This window comes from Gossypium hirsutum, chromosome A05, assembly GCF_007990345.1.
Source record: "Gossypium hirsutum isolate 1008001.06 chromosome A05, Gossypium_hirsutum_v2.1, whole genome shotgun sequence".
NCBI lineage: Eukaryota > Viridiplantae > Streptophyta > Magnoliopsida > Malvales > Malvaceae > Gossypium > Gossypium hirsutum.
In genome coordinates this window covers 32,241,227-32,262,310 of record NC_053428.1, presented here as the reverse complement: position 1 = coordinate 32,262,310, position 21,084 = coordinate 32,241,227, and the positions used below count along the sequence as shown (strand labels likewise).

General features: G+C 32.9%; 1 protein-coding gene across 1 annotated transcript; it reads right to left on the bottom strand.

Moving 5' to 3' along the window:
- Positions 1–656: 656 nt before the first annotated feature.
- Positions 657–6,469, bottom strand: LOC107957475 (ABC transporter G family member 25). Its single transcript, XM_041112226.1, has 3 exons — positions 5,984–6,469; positions 4,986–5,835; positions 657–2,389 (listed from the first exon to the last, which is right to left on the bottom strand). The coding sequence occupies exons 1-3, from the start codon at positions 6,119–6,121 to the stop codon at positions 1,371–1,373; spliced, it is 2,007 nt and encodes a 668-aa protein (XP_040968160.1). The 5' UTR covers positions 6,122–6,469; the 3' UTR covers positions 657–1,370.
- Positions 6,470–21,084: the final 14,615 nt, after the last annotated feature.

The following is a 21,084-nucleotide window of genomic DNA, read 5'->3' as shown; positions in this document are numbered from 1 at the left end:
GCACCAACCATTTTGGATCCTTATTTGAAATATCTAAATTTTATTGATTGAATCTTAGTTTAATTAGTATTGATATTATTGTCAATGTATGAAGACATTAGTTCAAACACAATGAAATATATTTATCTTCTTATTTAAAAATTAGATAGAAAATTTTAAGAATAGTATGAAAAATTCTGATGGTAAGTTACTTGCTGGTCTTAGGGGATAAAATATTTGTTGAAGCAATGGCCCTTAGTAGAAGAGTAGAGATATTGTTGTCCAAAAGAAATGAGAAAATGTTGTGTTTGATGTTGATGTAATTGAAGATATTTCCAACTACAATTGACTAATTTTGAAAATTAAGTATAAACAACAATTAATTGGAAAGTGGTTTTTTCTCAATACTAACGGTGTAGTGCAACTGGAATCTCAAAATATAGCTTCTGAAGGAATACTTTGTGATGAAAATGGAGGTTGTATCGCTGGATACAACCGATATATTGAAAAGTGTTTGATTTTCGATGCCGAACTTTGGGACATTTTGGAGGGGCTTAGCGCTAAGTCAACGCAAGATAAAATTATGGTCCAATCTAACAACTTGAAGGTTGTTAAAGTCATCTAAGGAAGCACCTCTACCACTTCAAATTCAACTTTGATTAGACGAATTCAGAATATTTTATTACAACTACCACTTTAAATTCAACTTTGATTATACGAATTCAGAATATTTTATTACAAGAAGAACAGTGAATCTTTCATTACATAATTAGAGAACAAAATCAAGTTGTAGACTTCTTAGCTAAATTAGCTTAGGTTAAAAAGGAAGATTTACAGATTTTTTATCTTCCTCCTACGGTGATTCTTATAATTAGTTTGTAATGTTATTTTTCACCAAAAATAAAATTAAAAAATATGAAATCTGCAACCCTATATGTCAAATGGGTTTCACCAAATAAACTTAACAAAATGGTGGATTTTGGGCTTTAGGGATTAAGACCATGACTCTTTTTCTTTTTTGAATTTTTTTTTTCCATTTTGCCCATTTATAATGCGTCATGAGTCAGGATATAAGAAAAACAAAACAAAACCTGACATAGAGAGTATACAGATGTATCAAAGTTACTTAAGAAAAACTCTACAACTTTGCGCAATAAAAATGACCAAATCTTTGTACTTCAACAAAAAACTACAAATTCAGTAATGACAACTGTTTCTTTGTAGTTTCTTATGATTCTTCGTGCAGTTAGCGTGATCCAAATTCACCAGTCAACATAAATTTTTAGACCAACCTGAAACAAATCTTTCTTTTTCAGGCCATTTTGAAAAAAATTTACAATTATAAGGGCCTTATACAAATAACAAGAATCTGTAACCTATAACTCAAAGGCTCAGCCTTTGATGCGCCGCAATGCAAGGTAAGCCATCAACCTATATCCTATGAACATTAGAATCAAGATTCCGACGCTCAGTTCAGGCCTAATTTGCCCCGCAATGTCTTGATCGATGAACTTGCAGCTAACCGTACTACTTCCACTGTGCGAGCAACCCAACAATGATGACACTTTCTTGCCATCGCCGTATTGGACGTTGACGAACAGCTTGTAGCTATAATATGTTGTAGAAGCATACTTTATCCATGCCATGCATGATGGGACCTTATGCACGTAGTACCCTCCTGTTAGAACAAATGCTAGCATTGTGACTGTAACTATTGTAGAAGCCTGTTTGGCATCCATGATCAATGCGCCTAATGCGAGGCCAAGCCCTTGCGAGACGAGCACATAGCCGAGAAGTACCAACAATGTCAATAGGAATGCCACCAAATCGGGTTTCAATCCAGCCATCCAATATGTCACAAGGAGGAAAACTGTGGGGAGAATCAGCTCCATGGGGAGGTCTCCGATTATCCGTGCCATGAAATAGGAAGACAGAGTGTACATACCCGAAGCACGCTCTTTCATGAAGATAGCACGCTCTTGAGGAAACGCGAAAACTGCATTAAACGATGGCAAGACACCCCAAAAGATGGAAATAAAGAAGAGGAGGCCGAGACGGTCTTGGATGTCTCTATAATCTGAATGCCACCACATTAAACCGGCCAGTATTGCAGCGGTAATTACTTGGAAGACTCGGAGGGTGTTGAATGATTCTTGCTTTCTTTCTTTAAGGCTTCTTCGAAGCAGAATGCTGAATTGATAGAACCATGTCGAGAGATTGACTCTGTTGCTGTTCCTGCCTTGTTCGGAACAACGGGTGCTGATGAAATACGAGTCTTTTTCCGAAACAGGGGTGATCTCCATGCAAGCAGCTCTAACTTTTGGAGCCAACAGGGTGTTGTAAGAAGCAATGAGGGTTTGCTTTACATTTGGCCTCTCTCTTTCGCTTACTCCATCAACTTTACACACACCTGAAACATATACAAGGAAATTTAGGATCTAATCGACAAATAATTCATTTCAGTCATGATCTTCTTTATTATTTATTTTTCTTGAGTATTCATATTCAAACATGAGTTGGGGGTATGATCCTCTGTTTATTACAGACCTTTTAAAAAAAGTATACTTATATTCAACACCACTATTTCGCTAAAAATAAACAATCTGGCATTAGAAACAAGAGTGTTGTAATGAATATGATTCTCTAAAAATTTGCATATGTTCTTAAAAGTGATTAAAATAAAGCTTCATGTATTATTTGAAATAGTAAAGCATCCTAGCCCCAAGTGTGGATGACAAATATCTGTCCAAAACTTTAGAATATTAAATAAAATCAGTCAGTAGTGTGAAGAACAGGGACTCTAAGCATATACTTAATGTAACGTGTATGAATATGGATGAACATGAGTTGAATCAAAGCATTTAGAATATTGTTCCAGTTATACACGTATCAAAACGTTGTACAATTAAGAATTTCGATAAAGTTGGTCGAGTGGAGGTTAGATTTCCTTTACAGAAAAAAAGTTTTAAAAAGAAAATCTTGTTTAAAGAAATATCATCAACAGTAAAGTTCAGCAAAACAAGGACAGCACCATTGAAATTAAAATTTATTGTTTGACAATTTATACTAAATATTAGTAAAAGAAATAGTAGGAAAAGTAGCACCCAGTATGAAATAATTTAATGGATAATAGCATATATGGTAGCAAAGAAATTGAGTAAGGCTCAGAAAAGCTAAAAATGAAGATTAAAAGCTGACCAGTGTTGGTGGGTAAGGTGGGTCTCCACTCGGGTTTGGTGCTGCCCCTGCCACTATGGTTGGGCCACCACTTGCTTATATATATGTATGTATATATATATTGACAAATTTAATCTCCACTTTTATGACATTGGGTGTTAGGAAGATGCAAAGAAAACGACATACGTGTTGGTCTTCAAACATATCCCAACACCTTAGTTGGAGAATAGTTGGGGTCTTAAAAGATGGAAAAAAAAGGTAGAAATTATGTTTCAATCTTTATACTAAGAATGAAGGTCAAGTTTCGACAAGTGTAAAGGTAGAATAGGGACAGCCTACGGGACCGAATACAGCAATTATTTGATAAGCTATAGTTAGAATTATTGGCTAGAAAGCACCTTTAGCTTTATATACAAAATAAGATGTTTTCTAACGCTATCAATGGCGTCATTGGTCATATGACCTTTTCTTTTTCCCGTTATAAAAAATGAATACTAAAATCTTTTCCTTAAGATCATATTGTCCAAGAGTTCATACCATAAACTCTATTACTATTTGCTGCACCAAAAGAGACTCCAAAGATGGAAACATGTCCAACGCCACTTCATCCACAATTGGCTACATAACGTAACTTTTGTAGACTATATGGATCAGTGACGCTCACCATCAGTCTTTCATAATATATAAATCTCTAAGTTATTAGTGAACAAGATGATGAATCATTACTTTTATCAAATTATATAAAATAAAAAAGTAATTCATCAATTGTACTTTTGTGCCTTAAATATCTTTTCAGCTCGTGCAATTAAATACTAATAACATTTCTCATGTATATAATACATGCTACAATGAATAATAATAATATATTATGGAGAGCTATCCATGTGTAGGTATTAAGGTCTAAACCATTTTTTAAACAATTAAAAATGGCATTAGATTTTTACCTATGATTAAAAATATTGAAGAAAGAAATATTACTAAATTGATCTAAGATTAATTTCCTTTGAAGTTTGGACCTTAGAAATGGAGAACGAGATCATTAAATCCAAGTCATAAATCACTTATATTGTAGTGACACCATGCCACCTACTCCCCAATGGAGGAACCCTACTGAACTAATTCCAAAAAGGAATGTAGACAATTAGACCATTCTTGCACTCACTGCTGTGTGGTAGAAAAAAATAACCCAGATTTTATTATGTTGTAAAATTTTGTCAAATCCAATAGTAGTGTGCCTTCTTCTGAGAGACATATAAGTGGCAAGATCACTCGTTCAATGAAGGCAGACAATGGCCACCCTAAAGATTAGCTGATGAATAAATGATCAAATTCGTGGTATATAATCATCGCATGAGCTAAGCTTTAAAGCTAACAACCACGGTGCATTGGCTATGCAAAATCTTCATCAATAAAAAAGGTAGATTTCTTTGGATGGATGGAGGGGCCATTGGAAAAGACAGGAAAAAAGAATACCGCACTATCCATTTCTATCCACCTTATTATACGGTTTCACAACCTTTATTTAATACACTGACCCACCACTCATTTGCCCATATTTTTATTTTTGAAATCTTTCTCCTAAGGGGAATTTATATGAGATATAATCTTAGTCTTAATGATGGAAAGTGTTGTGTTCCCCCCTATGGTTTTTCCCTCTTTCTATACTTAGTGAAAATTGAAGAAAAGAATTTAAGTCTACAGGAAGTAAACAGCAGCAAGAAAACGAAAGTAGAAGGGAATTGAGCTCGTTCGTAACTATTCGAGTTAACTCAGCTATAACTAATGAAAAGAAAGCAAACAACAGAAAAAAGAAGTTGAAGCTGACGTACCGTTAGCGAGATCAAGGAGAAAATCGGCAGGGTTCATAGGGAAAGACGGTGAGAATCCAATGGACTCGAAATAACTCATAGCTTCACTTCCCTTGCCGAAATACAAGCTCCTTCCTTCACTCAAAACCAACACTGAGTCAAACATCTGATAAACTCGGCTAGATGGTTGGTGCATGGATGTGACTATGGTCTTCCCCTTTTGAGCCAACGAACCCAAAATCGAAACCAACCGGTGTGCCGCTGTGGAGTCCAAACCCGACGTCGGTTCATCAAGAAGCAGCAGGCTAGGGTTTATAAGCATTTCATGAGCTATACTTACTCTTTTCCGTTCTCCACCCGAAATACCACGTATAAAACTGTTCCCAATGATTGTGTTTTCACATTTCGATAACCCCAACTCGCATAAAACCGTCTCAGCCACTGAAATCTTCTCCTTGGTCGACAGTGTGTTTGGTAACCTTAAAAGGGAGCAAAACACCAAGGTTTCACGAACTGTTAAGTGAGGGTAAAGCACGTCGTCTTGGGTGACGAATCCAGTGCGTTTTGCCATTTGTTTAGTGGGTTTTTTGTTGTTGGCAAGCAAGGTTCCGGTGAAATGACCATGGCCGTGTTGTAGCCGACCAGCTAAGGCATTGAGGAGAGTAGATTTGCCGCTGCCTGAAGGACCAAGGATAGCCAACATTTCTCCTGGTGAAACCATGCCGGTGATATTGTTCAATATCGTCCTCTCTTGGGCCCTACTCGTTGTTCCTTGATCAGAGGGTGTTGATCCATGGCTAAGCATGCGTTTAATACTGCGACCTTGACTGTTGGTTCCCTGTACCTTCACCTTATAGCTCACGTCGATGAACTGCATGAAGAAAAACATAGATAAGAATATTATTAGAAAAGGTCAAATAAGAAGGTCAAAATGAATGGTAAGAAACGAAAACGAGTCAATGATTGGTTGACTCGGGTAGTTCAACACAATAACTCACTCGAGATTTCTTTTTATTTACCTTGAGAGTGATAGGATAACAAGAAGCCATTAATGAAGGGAGGTGATCACGCAAATCTCGAGAAGTATCTTTTGAATGACATGGACCATCCCCAGTGGAAGTAGGACTAGGAGTCTCCAAACCACCAAAACCCGGCATTATTTTCCTGCTTTCCTTTCAACTTTTTTCTCGAGAAAGGTAAAGAAAAACTAGTGAGCAAGAGAAAGAAGAGGCACAACAAAAGGAGTTAAGGAGAGAAATGAGGGAAGAATTTGAGAGAGGAAGGAAAATGGGGGAGGGGGTATTTATGTAGGTAAAAAAGATTAAAAAAGGTAAGGGGAGTGGGTGCCACGCAATGGAAATTGTCCAAAGCCAAAAAAATAAGTGCTACGTGGAAGAAGAACAACACAGATGGCAGCTTGGCATGGTTGGTTCATGGGAAGTGCGCTATTAAACGGCGTTCCCTTCTCTCTCTTTCGTAAGTAAACTAAGCATAGCGGAGGAATTGCTACATGTATTGTCAAAACTGAAAAAAGTTCATTTAATGAACCTAAGTTAGTGGAAGCAATTATTATTTACAAGTGTTGACGGTAGGTTCGGCCGCAGCTCATTCCTCTTTCTTTTTTCTCAGTCCAGGTTCCATTAATTTATTTTATTACGTCAAAATTAATATTTTTCTACATTTAAATAAATTTTTAATTTCTTTATCGTTTGGGATAAATTGTTCTTCTCTAAACAAGTCTAATTATGATGTGTGTATATATATATTATTTCATTAAAGAGCAAAGAGCACAAGCACTAAAAAATCAAGTTAATAGGTTTTGGCATACACTTGATCTTAAGAGTTCGAGTTATACATAATGTTAATCTGAGGTTAAAGTTTAAATGTTCAAATCAAGTTTCTTTGAGTTGGATTTATATTATTTAGTTTATTTTCAATACAAGTCAATATTATAATGAGATATAGTACAATGCAAGTTTAAGGATACATATGTTTGTTGTTATAAGCTTTGATGATCAAGATTGTGACGGTTCACATAAATATGTTGAGAGTAATTTATGAGTTTAGCTGAGTTTTAGGTATCCGGAAATATTTTTTTTTTCTTTTTACAATTTATTAGTGAGGGGTTATATGGCTTGATGTGTGATGTGGATTTGAGTGTTGATATTTAGGTAGGTAAGATTTGGGGAAAAATGGCTTTCCATCTTGACCCTAGATAGATAATTGGAAATTTTTCTCTATTAAACCCTTAATCAACTTGTTATTAAAATCTAGATAATCGGTATTAAGAATTGAAAATGCCACAAAATACGAATTTTGATAAATTTTCACTTATTGAAAAAAAAAAGAAGCTCAAATAAATTCTCAATGTAAATGCATAATATCTTATAAATAGACTTAGGGTTACTTTTAAATCAATTCACAACCAATCACATATAATTACAAACTAAATGCACCACAATCTATATAAGTAAATACCATATGAATTTACCTGGTTAAAATAACAAATAAGTTAGATCTTCAATGATTAATTGATAATTTTGATTTTTCCCTAATTATCTCCGACCTGATCCAATTTTTGATCTATTCAAGTATTTCATTCAACCCATCAATATCAAACATTTACACATTGTATCTTGATATGGATGAACCTACGAAACTTTATTTTTCAGTACTCGTAAAGTTTTACATTTTATTCAATTTAGTCTCTAAAACCGAAATAGTCATAACTTTCAATTTTGAGCTTCAATTTGAAAAGTGACCTCAATTACATTCATTATAGTCCCTATACGGTCTATGATTACAAAATTTTCACATCAATTTCAAAATTAATTCACTTTAGTCCTTATGTACAAAAATAATAATTTAAACATTACAATTTAGTCCTTTTTCACATATAAGCTTAAAATATATCAATTTGACATTAATTTCTTCAAGAAATCAACAATGAAAACTTTCAAAAACTTTAATAGTTTACAAATTGGTACATGGGCTAGCTAAATCAAGCTCCCACAACCTCAAAAACATAGAAAAAAATACAAAAAAAAGACTTAATTAAGCTTATCAAATGGTTGTCGAAAGTTGAAAACCCTTAAAAATTCATATTTATTTTATGGTGGACGGTTTAAAGGTTGGAGAAGAAGAGAGTCCTGTCTTTCTTTCCACTGAATTTGGCTTTTTATAATATAATTAAATTTTAATTAATTTTCAATTAATCACGAATTAGCTTACTAACCAAATGTTTAACGTTTAAGCCACCAAAATCCACTAACATATAATATAAAATGGTTTAATTGTCATCTTGGATCTTTGGTTAAGTGAAATTTAAGTCATTAAGTCTTTAGCCAATCAAAAACTCATAGCGATAAAACTTTTTCAATTTAGTCCCTGTACCTTAAACTAAGCAATTGATAGGCAAAATTGATGGACTAAACTTGAATATTTTATTATACCAACATCACAAATATTATGAATATTTATATGCTTGATTTACGAAAATAAGATTTCAAAACCACATTTTCTGACACTACTAAAAGCCGTGTTGTTACATTTGGAGTGTTGTCACTTGTTGAGCATGTAAAACACAGATGTTGCAAAACGATGCAACCTGAGCATGGTGATCATGTAGTGTTTGCACAAATAATTCATTTTGGTAAAGTAGCTACTTCACTATAAATAAGGGGAGCTTAGGATGTTTAATGTGTGAGTGGTATGGTAGAATAAAAGAAAGTAAAATGTGGTTTGAATATGCATACGTGAATTTGGTCATCTAGGTAACTTGGGATACTTGGTTGACATGTTCTTAAATTGTTATTTGAGGTGCCTAAGGGCATATTGGATGTATGTGGTAATATTTCATGTTTAAGACATGATTTTGGCTTATTTTGAATGCTTTGTTATGATTTGTTAATGTGCAAAATTGTTGTGTTCAGGTAGGTACTAGATGAGAAATGTGGCTTGAAAATTGCCTATTTTTTTTTCACACGGGCAGACATACGGGTGTGTGTCTCAAACGTGTGTAACACACAGCTGTGTGTCCCCTGTATCTAGGGGTGTTCAATCAGTTAACCGACCCGAACTACTATTAACCGAATTAACTGGCCCTTTTAAACTCTTAATCTTTAACCAAACCAAAATTTTTTCAAAAAAAATTAATCTAACCGAACTTTTTCGATTAATTCAGTCTGTTAACCGAATTAACCGTCCGATTAATTTATATTTCCAAAAAATTAACCGAATCGACCGAATACCTATAGATTATAATATTATTTATTAAATTCGGTTAATTCCATTAACCAACCAATTTCGAACCGAATTAGCCGTTAACCGAACTTTCAAAAATTTATTAACCGACCCCTGACTGAATTAATTCAGTTAACCGATTGATTGATCGAATTCAATCAATTAACCGAATTAATTTGGTTTTACCCGAAATTTACACACTCCTACCTGTATCTTTTAATTGCGTAAGTCAGTATGCTCAACACAGTCTAGCACACGGGCGTATGACTTGACTGTATAACCCAAGTCAGAGAGTTACATGGGTATGGCCACGGGCTGGGACACAGCCATGTGCCCCTATTTTAAATGCCCATACGGCCTGACCAAACGACCGTGTGCCTCTATTTCGAATGCCCACATAGCCCGACCACACGATCGTGTGACCCCTGCATCTTTGAAAAGTTTTTATGTTTTCAGAAAAATTCTTTAAGTACCCGATCTAGTCCTGACTTGTTTCTAACGTATATTTTGGACCCCGAGGGCTCATATAAAGGACAATATGTTTGATTTCGATTCATTTTTATATTAATGTTATATTATATGAAATGTCTGATTAATTGATATGTAAACTCCTGTAATACTTTTTAACCCTGTTCTAGCGACGGATTCGGATTAAGAATGTTACATTTATTGGTATCAGAGCTATAGTTTAGTCGATTCTATGACTAACGTAGCATATATGAGTTTAGCTATATATGCCATTATATAACCTGTGATAGTGTGATATCTCCTAACTGTTTTAAAACATGTTTTTATATAGTAATGTCATCCAACCGAGCTTATTTCGAAGAAACTGAGAGTAATACTCAAGCCTCCGTGCTTCGAGTGGTACAAGGCTTGTATCTGAGGGCCAAAGATAAGAGGCTAAAGAAGCCTTTTTTCAGATGATGAATGAATGGTTCATCGAGTTCATACGGACGAACTCGGTTGCTCAACAACCTCCAGCCCCTCCTGTTCCTCAATCGACTCATGTTATTTCTCAAGGTATAGAACCTATCAAAGTTAGTCAGCCTTCTGCTAATAAAATTCGTAACTATGGTACTAAAGAATTCCAAGCTACAGCTAAGGATGATCCCAAAAGAGCTGAATTCTGGTTAGAAAATACCATTAGAGTTCTTGATGAATTATCTTGTTCACCAGCTGAATATCTTAAGTGTGCAGTATCTTTGTTAAAAGATTCAACTTACCAGTGATGAAATACAGTAACTTCTATTTTGTTGAAAGATAGATTCAAGTAAGAGATTGAAGGAAAAGTCATATCATTCAGTATCAAAGAAATCAAAGAAATATCATGACCGTTTTACTCCTTCTACGAGATACTCCGGTAGAGATAGAGGTACCCGACGCTCTAGTCTTAAATTTCATGCTACATCTGTAGCGAGTGTGGGTAATGCTAGAAACATCAGACCCAAGTGCAGACACTATAACAAGCTACATTTTGGTGAGTGTTAAATGAAGAGTGGAGCGTGTTTCAGATGTGGTTCTTTTGGTTACTACGTGGTCTTGAGTTTGAATTCCATTATATACAAGTGAGAAATTTTTCTAAAAAATGTGTTGGACTAAATTGAATACAAATTATATTGAATTGAGTTAAATTCATTCATATAGATTCAGATAGACCTCGTACAGAGCTAGATCCAGGTAAAGAGAAAATATCAGATTAGTTGTCTCCATATCTATGTACACTTATCGAGGTAAGTTCGCGTAATTAAATTATACATTTGTATGTGTTAAATTGAATTAATATTTTGTGAATTGTACAATTGCCATGAATGAATATTTATTACATATCCGATGATTAACGAGTCACGTTTAAACCTTATGAAATTTGTAGGATACAAATGACAATATCATTAGGGTTACTAATTTGGTTGAGATCCTACATGTGTTGCGAACACATCACAGCTCTTATGAGCTTCCTAATATTTAGCACTCATAAGCTTCCCGTAATTTAGCTCACATGAGCTTCTTATTATTCAGCTCAGAGAAGCTTCTCTTTTACAGCCCGTATGAGCATATATGAATATGGATTGATGGATTACAGTTTAGTACACCTCGTGTGTACCACCCGTGTATCCAACGATATTCTAAATGGTTCAACGGGCATAATTCTGTTATGAAATTATCTGATGTTCAATAAGAACTATTACCGGTATATACATGAAATTCATTAAATGTGATTACTTGATGAATTCATCCATATGTGTTGGATCCTTTATGTGATTTACATAGCTAACATGTTGAGGATATGTGTTCAGGCTTATGGCACAATTGGTTTGGATTTGTTTGTATGCTTACCTTAAATGCAATTAAATGGTAAGTTAAATTATGTATTATACGAACTTACAAGCTTAAAAGCTTACTTTGTGTTATTTTCCATGTTTTATAGTAATTAGGAAGCCGTTTGGATTAGAAGCTGGTCGGAGCTATTTCACACTACCCATTGGCTCTTTTGGTACTTTTAGTAAATCAATATCAGATATAATGGCATGTATAAGTTATTTTGCTCAATGTTGGTATATAAATATTTTGTTGAGACAATTCATTTAAATGGCTTATGTTGGTATATTTTGATGTATATATACAAGTGACTTGTCATGTTTAATGTGTAAGTGATATGATAGAATGAAAGAAAGTAAAATGCGGTTTGAATATGCATACATGAATTTGGTCTTCTAGGTAACTTGGGATACTTGGTTGACATGTTCTCAAATTGTTATTTGAGGTGCCTAAGGGTATTTTGGTTGTATGTGGTAATATTTCAAGTTTAAGACATGATTTTTGTAACACCCCTCACCTTTATTCAACTTCTGAATAAGGTTATAGAGCATTACTAGACATTTTAGAACCATTAAACGATACATTTCATATACATATTCAAATATCATATAGTTATCAATAAAAATCAATCACATCATCCCTAATACGAGCCTATGAGGCTCAAAACATGCACTCAGGGTGGTTCGGGACTAAACCGATAACTTATGAAATTTTTGAAACATTTAGAAAACTTTCCAAAATACAAGGGACACATGCTTGTGTGGCCTGGTTGTGTGTCTAACACGGCGAAAGACACGCCCGTGTCACAGACCATGTGGACATTTGAAATAGAAACACATGGTAATGTCCCAGCCCGTGTTCGACCCCGTGTAACTCTCTGACTTGGGTCATACGGCCAACTTACACGCTCGTGTAGCTAGCCCGTGTGCCCTAAAAATGGCCACACACGCCCGTGTGTCAGGCTGTATACTAGGCCGTGCCAAACATTTAGAGTATACCGGCTTAAGCCACACGGCCAAGACACACGCCCATGTGCTGGGTCGTGTGGAGCATACTAGCTTATTTTCAGTTTCAACACCAGGGGACACACAGCCGTGCAACCTGACCGTGTGTTACACATGGCTGAGACACACGCCCGTGTCTCTGCCCATGTGGACAAAAATAGGCTATTTATCAAGCCAACTTGCCACCCAACTTGCACACACCTAAACCAAACCATTTGGCACCAAAACATAGCATATATAGGTACTCATCCAATCTCAACCAAGCATAAAACATACCATTTCAATACCAACGACAACAAGCCTCTCATGATCCACAATATGCTATTCTATTTCATGTCAAAATCACATTCACAATTTAACTATATAGACACCTTAAAACATGTATCAACTTATCTAAACTCACAAGCATACTAATTTTTAATTCATCAACCAATTAACACCCACAATACCTATTATCATCAAACATCACAAACCATCATTTTACACATAACCAAAGCTAAATGCACATATACATACACAACCAAACCAACCAAATTAAGCCAACTCTCATGGCTATATATAAAACCAAAAATTGAAGCAATTACAAGCCAATTCAAATGGCTAAATTCACTATCAACACATATACCAAAATGACCCAAAATACTTATACATGTCATATACTCAAAATACTTAAGTTCAAAAGTACAAAAGTGATAGTTGGATAGTGTGACAAAGTCTCCGATGATCCCCGAATTAGAACTAGCTTTGATTTCACTATAAAACATGGAAAAATAAATGATGTAAACTATAAAGCTTAGTAAGCTCGTATGAACATAATAAGCAAATATCACCATTCATTTTTCATTCAATTAATATGAATGCAATATACAACAATACATTAAACCATGTATTTATCATAAATTCTAGCACATAATTAGTAATAAACTCACAACTTCTATAGCTTCAATGTTCATATAGTTTTCCGTACGTACCTGAACTGATACATATCTATTTCTCACTATTTTACATCTTCGTTATACTCGTTGAACCATTCAGAATATTATCGGATACTGAAGAACTTGCACCCTAAGTGCCAATACATAGCTGAAGCTATCTCAATGAATTTCGCACACGAAGTGCCAATACATAGCTGAAGCTATCTCAATGAATCTCCCACACAAAGTGCCAATACATAGTCGAAGCTATCTCAATGGTGCTTACTCTCGAGCTGTAATGGGTCTGCTCACACAAGCTTACAGTCATGACTTAACTACACGGTGTTGTTCACTCAAGCTGACAAAAATCTACAACACATGCCGGATAACTCAGCCACCAGTAGGACGTACGACCAGCACCCAATCACAATGTAACCCCTAATGACATGTCATTCGTATCCTAATCCATTCCTAAGGTTCAACCAGGATTTTTCTTTTGCCAAATCATCGTCGAATATGTCTGCAAGGTTGTTTTCAAAATTTATGCAATACCAAAGCATATAAAACACAAATATAAAATATTTATTACATACAAACTTACCTCGGATGCAAAAACGGCAAAACGAGTCTATTAATCTGAAACCTTGTTCTTTCCCTGATCTAAGTCCGTATTTCACTTTTCTTGATCTATATATTATCAAATTTAGCTTATTTAATAATCTATCCATTCAATTTAGTCCAAAATACACTTTAAAACTACTTTACACTTTTACCCCTAATATTTTACATTTTTACAATTTAGTCCTTATTTTATAAAATCACAAATTCATGCAATTCAACTAAAACCCATGCTAACTGAATTTCAATTAGGTCCTTAGCAATCCATATTTTTCATTTATTTCACAATTTAACTCCTAAAATTTCACATTTCACAATTTAATCCCTAATTGGACATTTTACTAAAAATCACTTAGCAAATGTTGTTTATCTAACAACAACCATGCATTTTCTACCATTAAACATCAAACCACATATAAATTCATCAATAGAAAAACCCTAAACCTTTAACAGGTTTGCAAAATAGTTCCTGGGCTAGCTAGACTAAGTTGCAATAATTTCAAAAACACAAAAAATCATTAAAAACGGGACAAAAATCACTTACCAATTTAGCCTCAAAGGGACCAAACCCTAAATGTTTAAAAAATGGCTTCCCTCTTTTTAGTATTCGGTTGAAGATAAAGAAACAAAAAGATAATGACTTATTTTATGTTATTTTTACTTCAGTTTATTTTACAAATTATTATTTTAACCTTTAATAAAAACAACATAAATCATCTAACTTGTGTCCATAATTGTCCACTCATGCTATTAGTGGTCTAATTACCACTTAAGGACCATAACTTTAAGATTCCATTGCTATTAGACACCTTTAGCTATTAGAACATAACTTTTACACTTTACGTGATTTACTATTTTTTATCAAATTAAACACTCAAACGATAAAATTTCTTAACAAAAATTTCACAGAAACATTATATCATGCTGTAAATATTAAAATAATAATAAAATAATTATTTTAACTTTAAATTTGTGATCCCAAAATCACTATTTTGATTTAACTGAGAACGGGCTATTACAATTTTAGCTTGTTTTGAATGCTTTGTTATGATTTGTTGATGTGAAAAATTCTTGTGTTTAGGTAGGTATCAAATTGGGTGAGAAATGTGGCTTGGAAATGACCTATTTTTGTCCACATGAGCGTGTGTCTCAGACGTGTGTGACACACGGCTAGGTGACACGGCCATGTGTTCATGTATTTTTTAATTGCATAAGTCAGTATGCTCAACACAACCTAGCACACAGGCGTATGACTTGGCTGTATGACCCAAGTCAGAGAGTTACATGGGCATGGACACGGGCTGCGACAGGGTCGTGTACCCATATTTCGAATACCCACACGGCCTAACCACACGATCGTCTGACCCCTGCATCTTTGAAAAATTTTCATGTTTTTAGAAAATTTCTTTGAGTACCCGATCTAGTCCTGACTTGTTTCTAACGTGTATTTTGGGCTCCGAGATCTCATATAAGGGACAATATGTTTGATTTTGATTCATTTCTGATATGAATGCTATATTATATAAAATGTCTGATTAATTGATTTGTAAACTCCTGTAATGCTCCATAACTCTGTTCTGGCGACGAATTCGGGTTAAGGGTGTTACATTTATTGGTATCAGAGTTATGGTTTAGTCGATTCTCGGACTAACGTAACATACACGAGTCTAGCTATACATGCCATTATATAACCTGTGATAGTATGTGATATCTCTTGACCATTTTAAAACATGTTTTCATATAGCAATGTCATCTAATCGAGTTGATTTTGAAGAACCTGAGAGTGACGCTTAAGCCTCCGTTCATAGTGTAGCTTCGAGTGGTATGAGGTTCGTATTTGATGGCCAGATATAAGAGGCTAAAGAAGCTTTTTTTCGGATGATAAATGAATGGTTCACCGAGTTCGTATAGACTAACTCGGTTGCTCAACAACTTTCACCCTTTCTTGTTCCTCAATCGACTCCCGTTATTTTTCAAGGTATAGAACCTATCAAAGTTAGTAAGCCTCTTGTTAATAAAATTCGTAAGTACGGTGCTAAAGAATTTCAAGCTACAGCTGAGGATAATCCCGAAAGAGCTAAATTATGGTTAGAAAATACCATTAGAGTTCTTGATGAATTATCTTGTTCACCGGTTAAATATCTTAAGTGTGCAGTACCTTTGTTAAAAGATTCAGCTTACCAGTGATGGAATACATTAACTTCTATTGTGTTGAAAGAGAGATTCAAGTAAGAGATTGACGGGAAAGTCATATCAGTCAGTATCGAAAAATCAAAGAAATATAATAACCGTTCTATTACTTCTGCGGGATATCCGATAGAGATAGAGGTACTCGACGCTCTAGTTTTAAATCTCATGCTACATCTATAGCGAGTGTGGTAATGCTAGAAACATCAGACCCAAGTACAGACACTATAACAAGCTACATTTTGGTGAGTATTGAATGAAGAGTGGAACGTGTTTCAGATGTGGTTCTTTTGATCACTATCTTAGAGATTGCCCGGAGAAATCTGAAAAAGATAATATTCAAACTTCGAGACTGAGTAACACAACTATGAGAGGTAAACCACATCGTAATCCTGGAAATGTGAGTGGTAGCCGTGTGTGATGAAAGATTCTACTGTAAGGTCTGAAGTACAAACACCAGCTAGAACTTATGTTATTTGTGTACGCGAAGATGCTTCTGCACCGGATGTAATTACCGGTACTTTTTCCCTTATTGATATTGATGTAACTGCTTTAATTGATCCCGGATTGACTCACTCATATGTTTAGACAAAATTAATGTCTAGTAAAATTTATCTATTGAGTCCACTGAATTTGTAGTTAAAGTATCAAACCCTCTAGGTCAGTATATGTTAGTTGATAGAGTTTGTAAGAATTTTCTATTAATGATACAGGGTTACTATTTTCTGGGTAATTTGATGCTATTATCATTCCATGAGTTTGATGTGGTATTGGGAATGGATTGGTTAACTTTGCATGATGCTGTAGTAAATTGTAGAAGAAAACATATTATATAAAAATGTCAGAACGGTGAGATGTTCCATATTGAATCAGATAAATTGAACGAGTTACCTATTGTGATGTCAGCTATGTCAGGACAAAAATATGTATTAGATACTAAAGTGTTTGAACTTTCATTTAACACCGCTTAATTACGTTTGTTTTAGGAATCACACTAGGCTTTTTTTAATATAAATTTCAATGCACTAATTCAGTAATAACATATCCTTGAGTTTTTTTAAAAACCTACAATAGCATTAATTTATTTTATAATATCTTATAAGGAATAATATTTAATGCATCGTCGATGCATAAGTTTCATACCCTCCGTCAATGAAATAACATGACACATCATCAATTAAATTGAACAAAAAATATGATCTTGTAAATAAATACTAATAATTTTATTTAAACATAAACTTTAAAAGTAACTATTATAAATAAATATTAGTAACTCTCAGATTTAGAATCTTTAAAGTTAGGGTTTAGGGTCTCAATTTTAAGGTTTTAACATTGATTTATAATTAGTTATTATTTACTTATGTTTAAATAAATTTATTAGTGTTTAGTTTTAAGTATTTTTTATTTTATTTAATGATGATGTGTTATGTTATTATTTACCGATAGTTCATAACACTCATGCACCGATAGTGCATTAAATATTCTCCAATATTATAATATCTATAACCATAAGGTCATAGGACTTTATACGCTTAAAAGTATCCAATATTTACAGTGGAAAAGTTAGAAGTGGGTCTTTTCTATATAATTTTCTATCAAAGTAAGGTCATACGACTTTGCATGTTAACAAGTGTCCAAAGATACAAAAGTCATAGGTCTTTTTAACAATAATATGAACTTTTAGGTGAACAAAAAAGGTTAATTCATGATTTGGCCTTTAAAGTATACTCATTTTTTTGCTTTGCTATTTAAATTTTTTTTGTCCCAATTTAATACTTAAAGTATACCTCGGTTATATTTTTTTAGTCCATTTATTTATAGACATTAAAAAATATTATGGGGAATGACAAAGTATCACGTGACATCTTCATGTAAAAAATAAATATTTTCTTTTATTAAATGTACATACACTTAAAAAATATAAAAGTAGAAATAAATATACAACAATTCAAATATATATAATCTAGAAAAGAAACATAAAAAATTTATAAAAAAATTAAAAAATTATGATAATTGAAAATAAATTAGTTGAAATTAATAATATTATTGCAAAAAAATGTAAACGAATTGTAAAAATCATAAAAAGATTGTAAAATGTTTTTAAAAAAAGTTTAAAAACATTTTTTTATAAATTTCTAAAATATAATAATAAAATTCTAAAAAGTATTTAAATTTCAAGTTTGTTTTAATTACTTGAAATTTAGATACCTTTTAATTTTTATAACATTTTTTAGTTTTATATATTATTTTGAATTTTTAAAATTTATGATTATATATTTTAGAATTTTATGAAAATAATATTTTTAAACTTTTTTATATATATTATATATGATATTTTTATATTTTTAATCAATATAATATATAATATTTAAAAATATATAAAAAAAGGCATGTGGTGTATTCTAATAGTGCCACGTGGCCCGTCAACACCCAATCAATGATTGGTCAAATTCAAAAGTGTATTATTGACTAGAGTTGACCAATGTTGAACAGCATTAATCAGTCATACGGCACTATTAGAATACACCATGTGTCCTTTTTTATTTTTTAAAATATTATATACTATATTGATTAAAAATGTAAAAAAATAATATGTAATATATATAAAAAAGTTTAAAAATATTTTTTCATAAAATTCTAAAATATATAATTATAAATTTTAAAAAATCAAAATAATATATAAAAATTGAAAAAATATTATAAAAATTTAGAAGGTATTTAAATTTCAAGTAATTGAAAAAAATAAAAACTTGAAATTTAAATACATTTTTAGAATTCTATAATTATATATTTTAGAATTTCATAAAAAATTTACAAACTTTTTACATTTTTTAATAATATTATTAATTTCAAGTAATTTATTTTCAATTATTGTATTTTTTTGTAAATTTTTTTTACAATTTTTATAATTTATATGTTTTTTTTCTTCTAGGTTTAATATATATATCTTTGAAATTTTTATATATTTATTTCCCTTTTTATATTTTTTAATGTGTATATACATTTAATAAAAAAATATTTGTTTTTATATAAAGATGTCATGTGGCACTTTGTGATTGGTATAAGATATTTTTTATTGTATGTAAAAAAATGGACTAAAAAATATAACGGAGGCATACTTTAGGTACCAAATAAAGAAGTGATTAATAATTTAGATACCAAATTAAGAGAAAAAAAATTTAGGTACCAAAGTGAGTCAGGGGTGAAATTGTAAATTTAGCCAAAAAAAACTATGAACATGACAAAGTGGCGTAGCCCTTATCTAACACTTGTCTACCATTTTATTTTTGTATAGATTATATAATAATAGTCAATTTCTAATTTGGTTCCCTATATTACGCTTAACTTTAAGATTTAATCTTTATGCTTCAAATTTTTTGACATACTTAGGCACCTTAATTGTAATACCCCTATACTCAACCCGACTACCAAGTCAGATATAAAGATGCTACATTTGAGTGCTAGAAAAGTCTTGGCTAAATCATTTTATCCGTACCCTTTTTTGCTCATATTTTAAACTTATTATTGTGTTATTTTCATAATACAATCGTATTGGACCAACCCAGGTAAAATTTTTCTGTAAAAGATTGTTTCAGGGTCACATTTTACACAAAACAAGGCCCAGGTATCAATACTACCATTAAGGTATCGATACTTTATGTAACCTCCCAAACCCGGCCTAGAAGTTATGGCTAGATTGAAAAGGCTACATTAGCCACCGAAATGGCTAAGCTAACTTACGTTACTTTTGAAGACTTTAAATAAGCTCGTTTTAGAGAAAACTGTAGTTGTACTTTGAGTTAACTTAAAAGCATTCATTCATTAGGTCGTGTATGCTTAGGATTCATTTTATTGTCGATTGAGTTGTTTTAGAAAAATCGTTTACTTGTCGCTCTTCTTTAAAAAAAACTCGATGTTAAACTATTTCAGTAGAAAAACCATTTTTCAAGTCATTTTGGAAAAGTAGTTGTCTTATCGATTTGTTTTTCAAAAGCAGTTCATTGGTAATGTAGTGGAAACTAAGGAACAATATCAAATTTTACTTAAGCCAGATATCATGCAATATCCGTTTATTATGCTTGAGTAATTTATGCATGCAAAAATCCCAGAAGAAAAGTTAGCAAGCCACAGACTAGAAGTCATTAAAAATTACAAACCAAAACCAATAGAAACTGATTAATACTTATTAAAAATAGTTCGAGGTCTAAGGTGATTCTCCGAATGCCAAGTCCGGTCTTAATTTTGAGGTTTACCTGAGAAGTTAAACACTATTGGGGAGTGAGCTTATGAAAAGCTCAACGTGAGTCGAATAATTATTTAAACGGACAAAAACATAAATACCGAATACATTGAAACATATTAGCATTAACAGAAGAACACAAAACCATATTGGAATTTCATATTATTACATAGTCATTATCAAATTGATGCCAAACGGTGTATCAACATGGGACATCATCCATTCAAGTAACAATCACCATTCAGTACAACAAAATACAATACATAGCATAAATCAATAACATTTGAATATGTCGTGCACATGATGCAATGCAAAAAGGTTCCTACCCATACCATCCGCTACACACCATGAGTTCCCCAGAACCCGTCTGCCAAACTCCAAAACATTATGAGCATAGCTCGATGTGGTAAAACCACCAAATAATCAATAATGCAAAAAATCTTCCGGATAGCAAATAGTGCGATACAATCACCAATAACATATAATAAGCAATAAAATCACCAATCCCCTCAGTACTCCAGGTGTAGTGCACTGACTACAAATAATGCGGACTTAATATGCTGCCGGTACTCCACGAAACTCATCCGTCAACCACA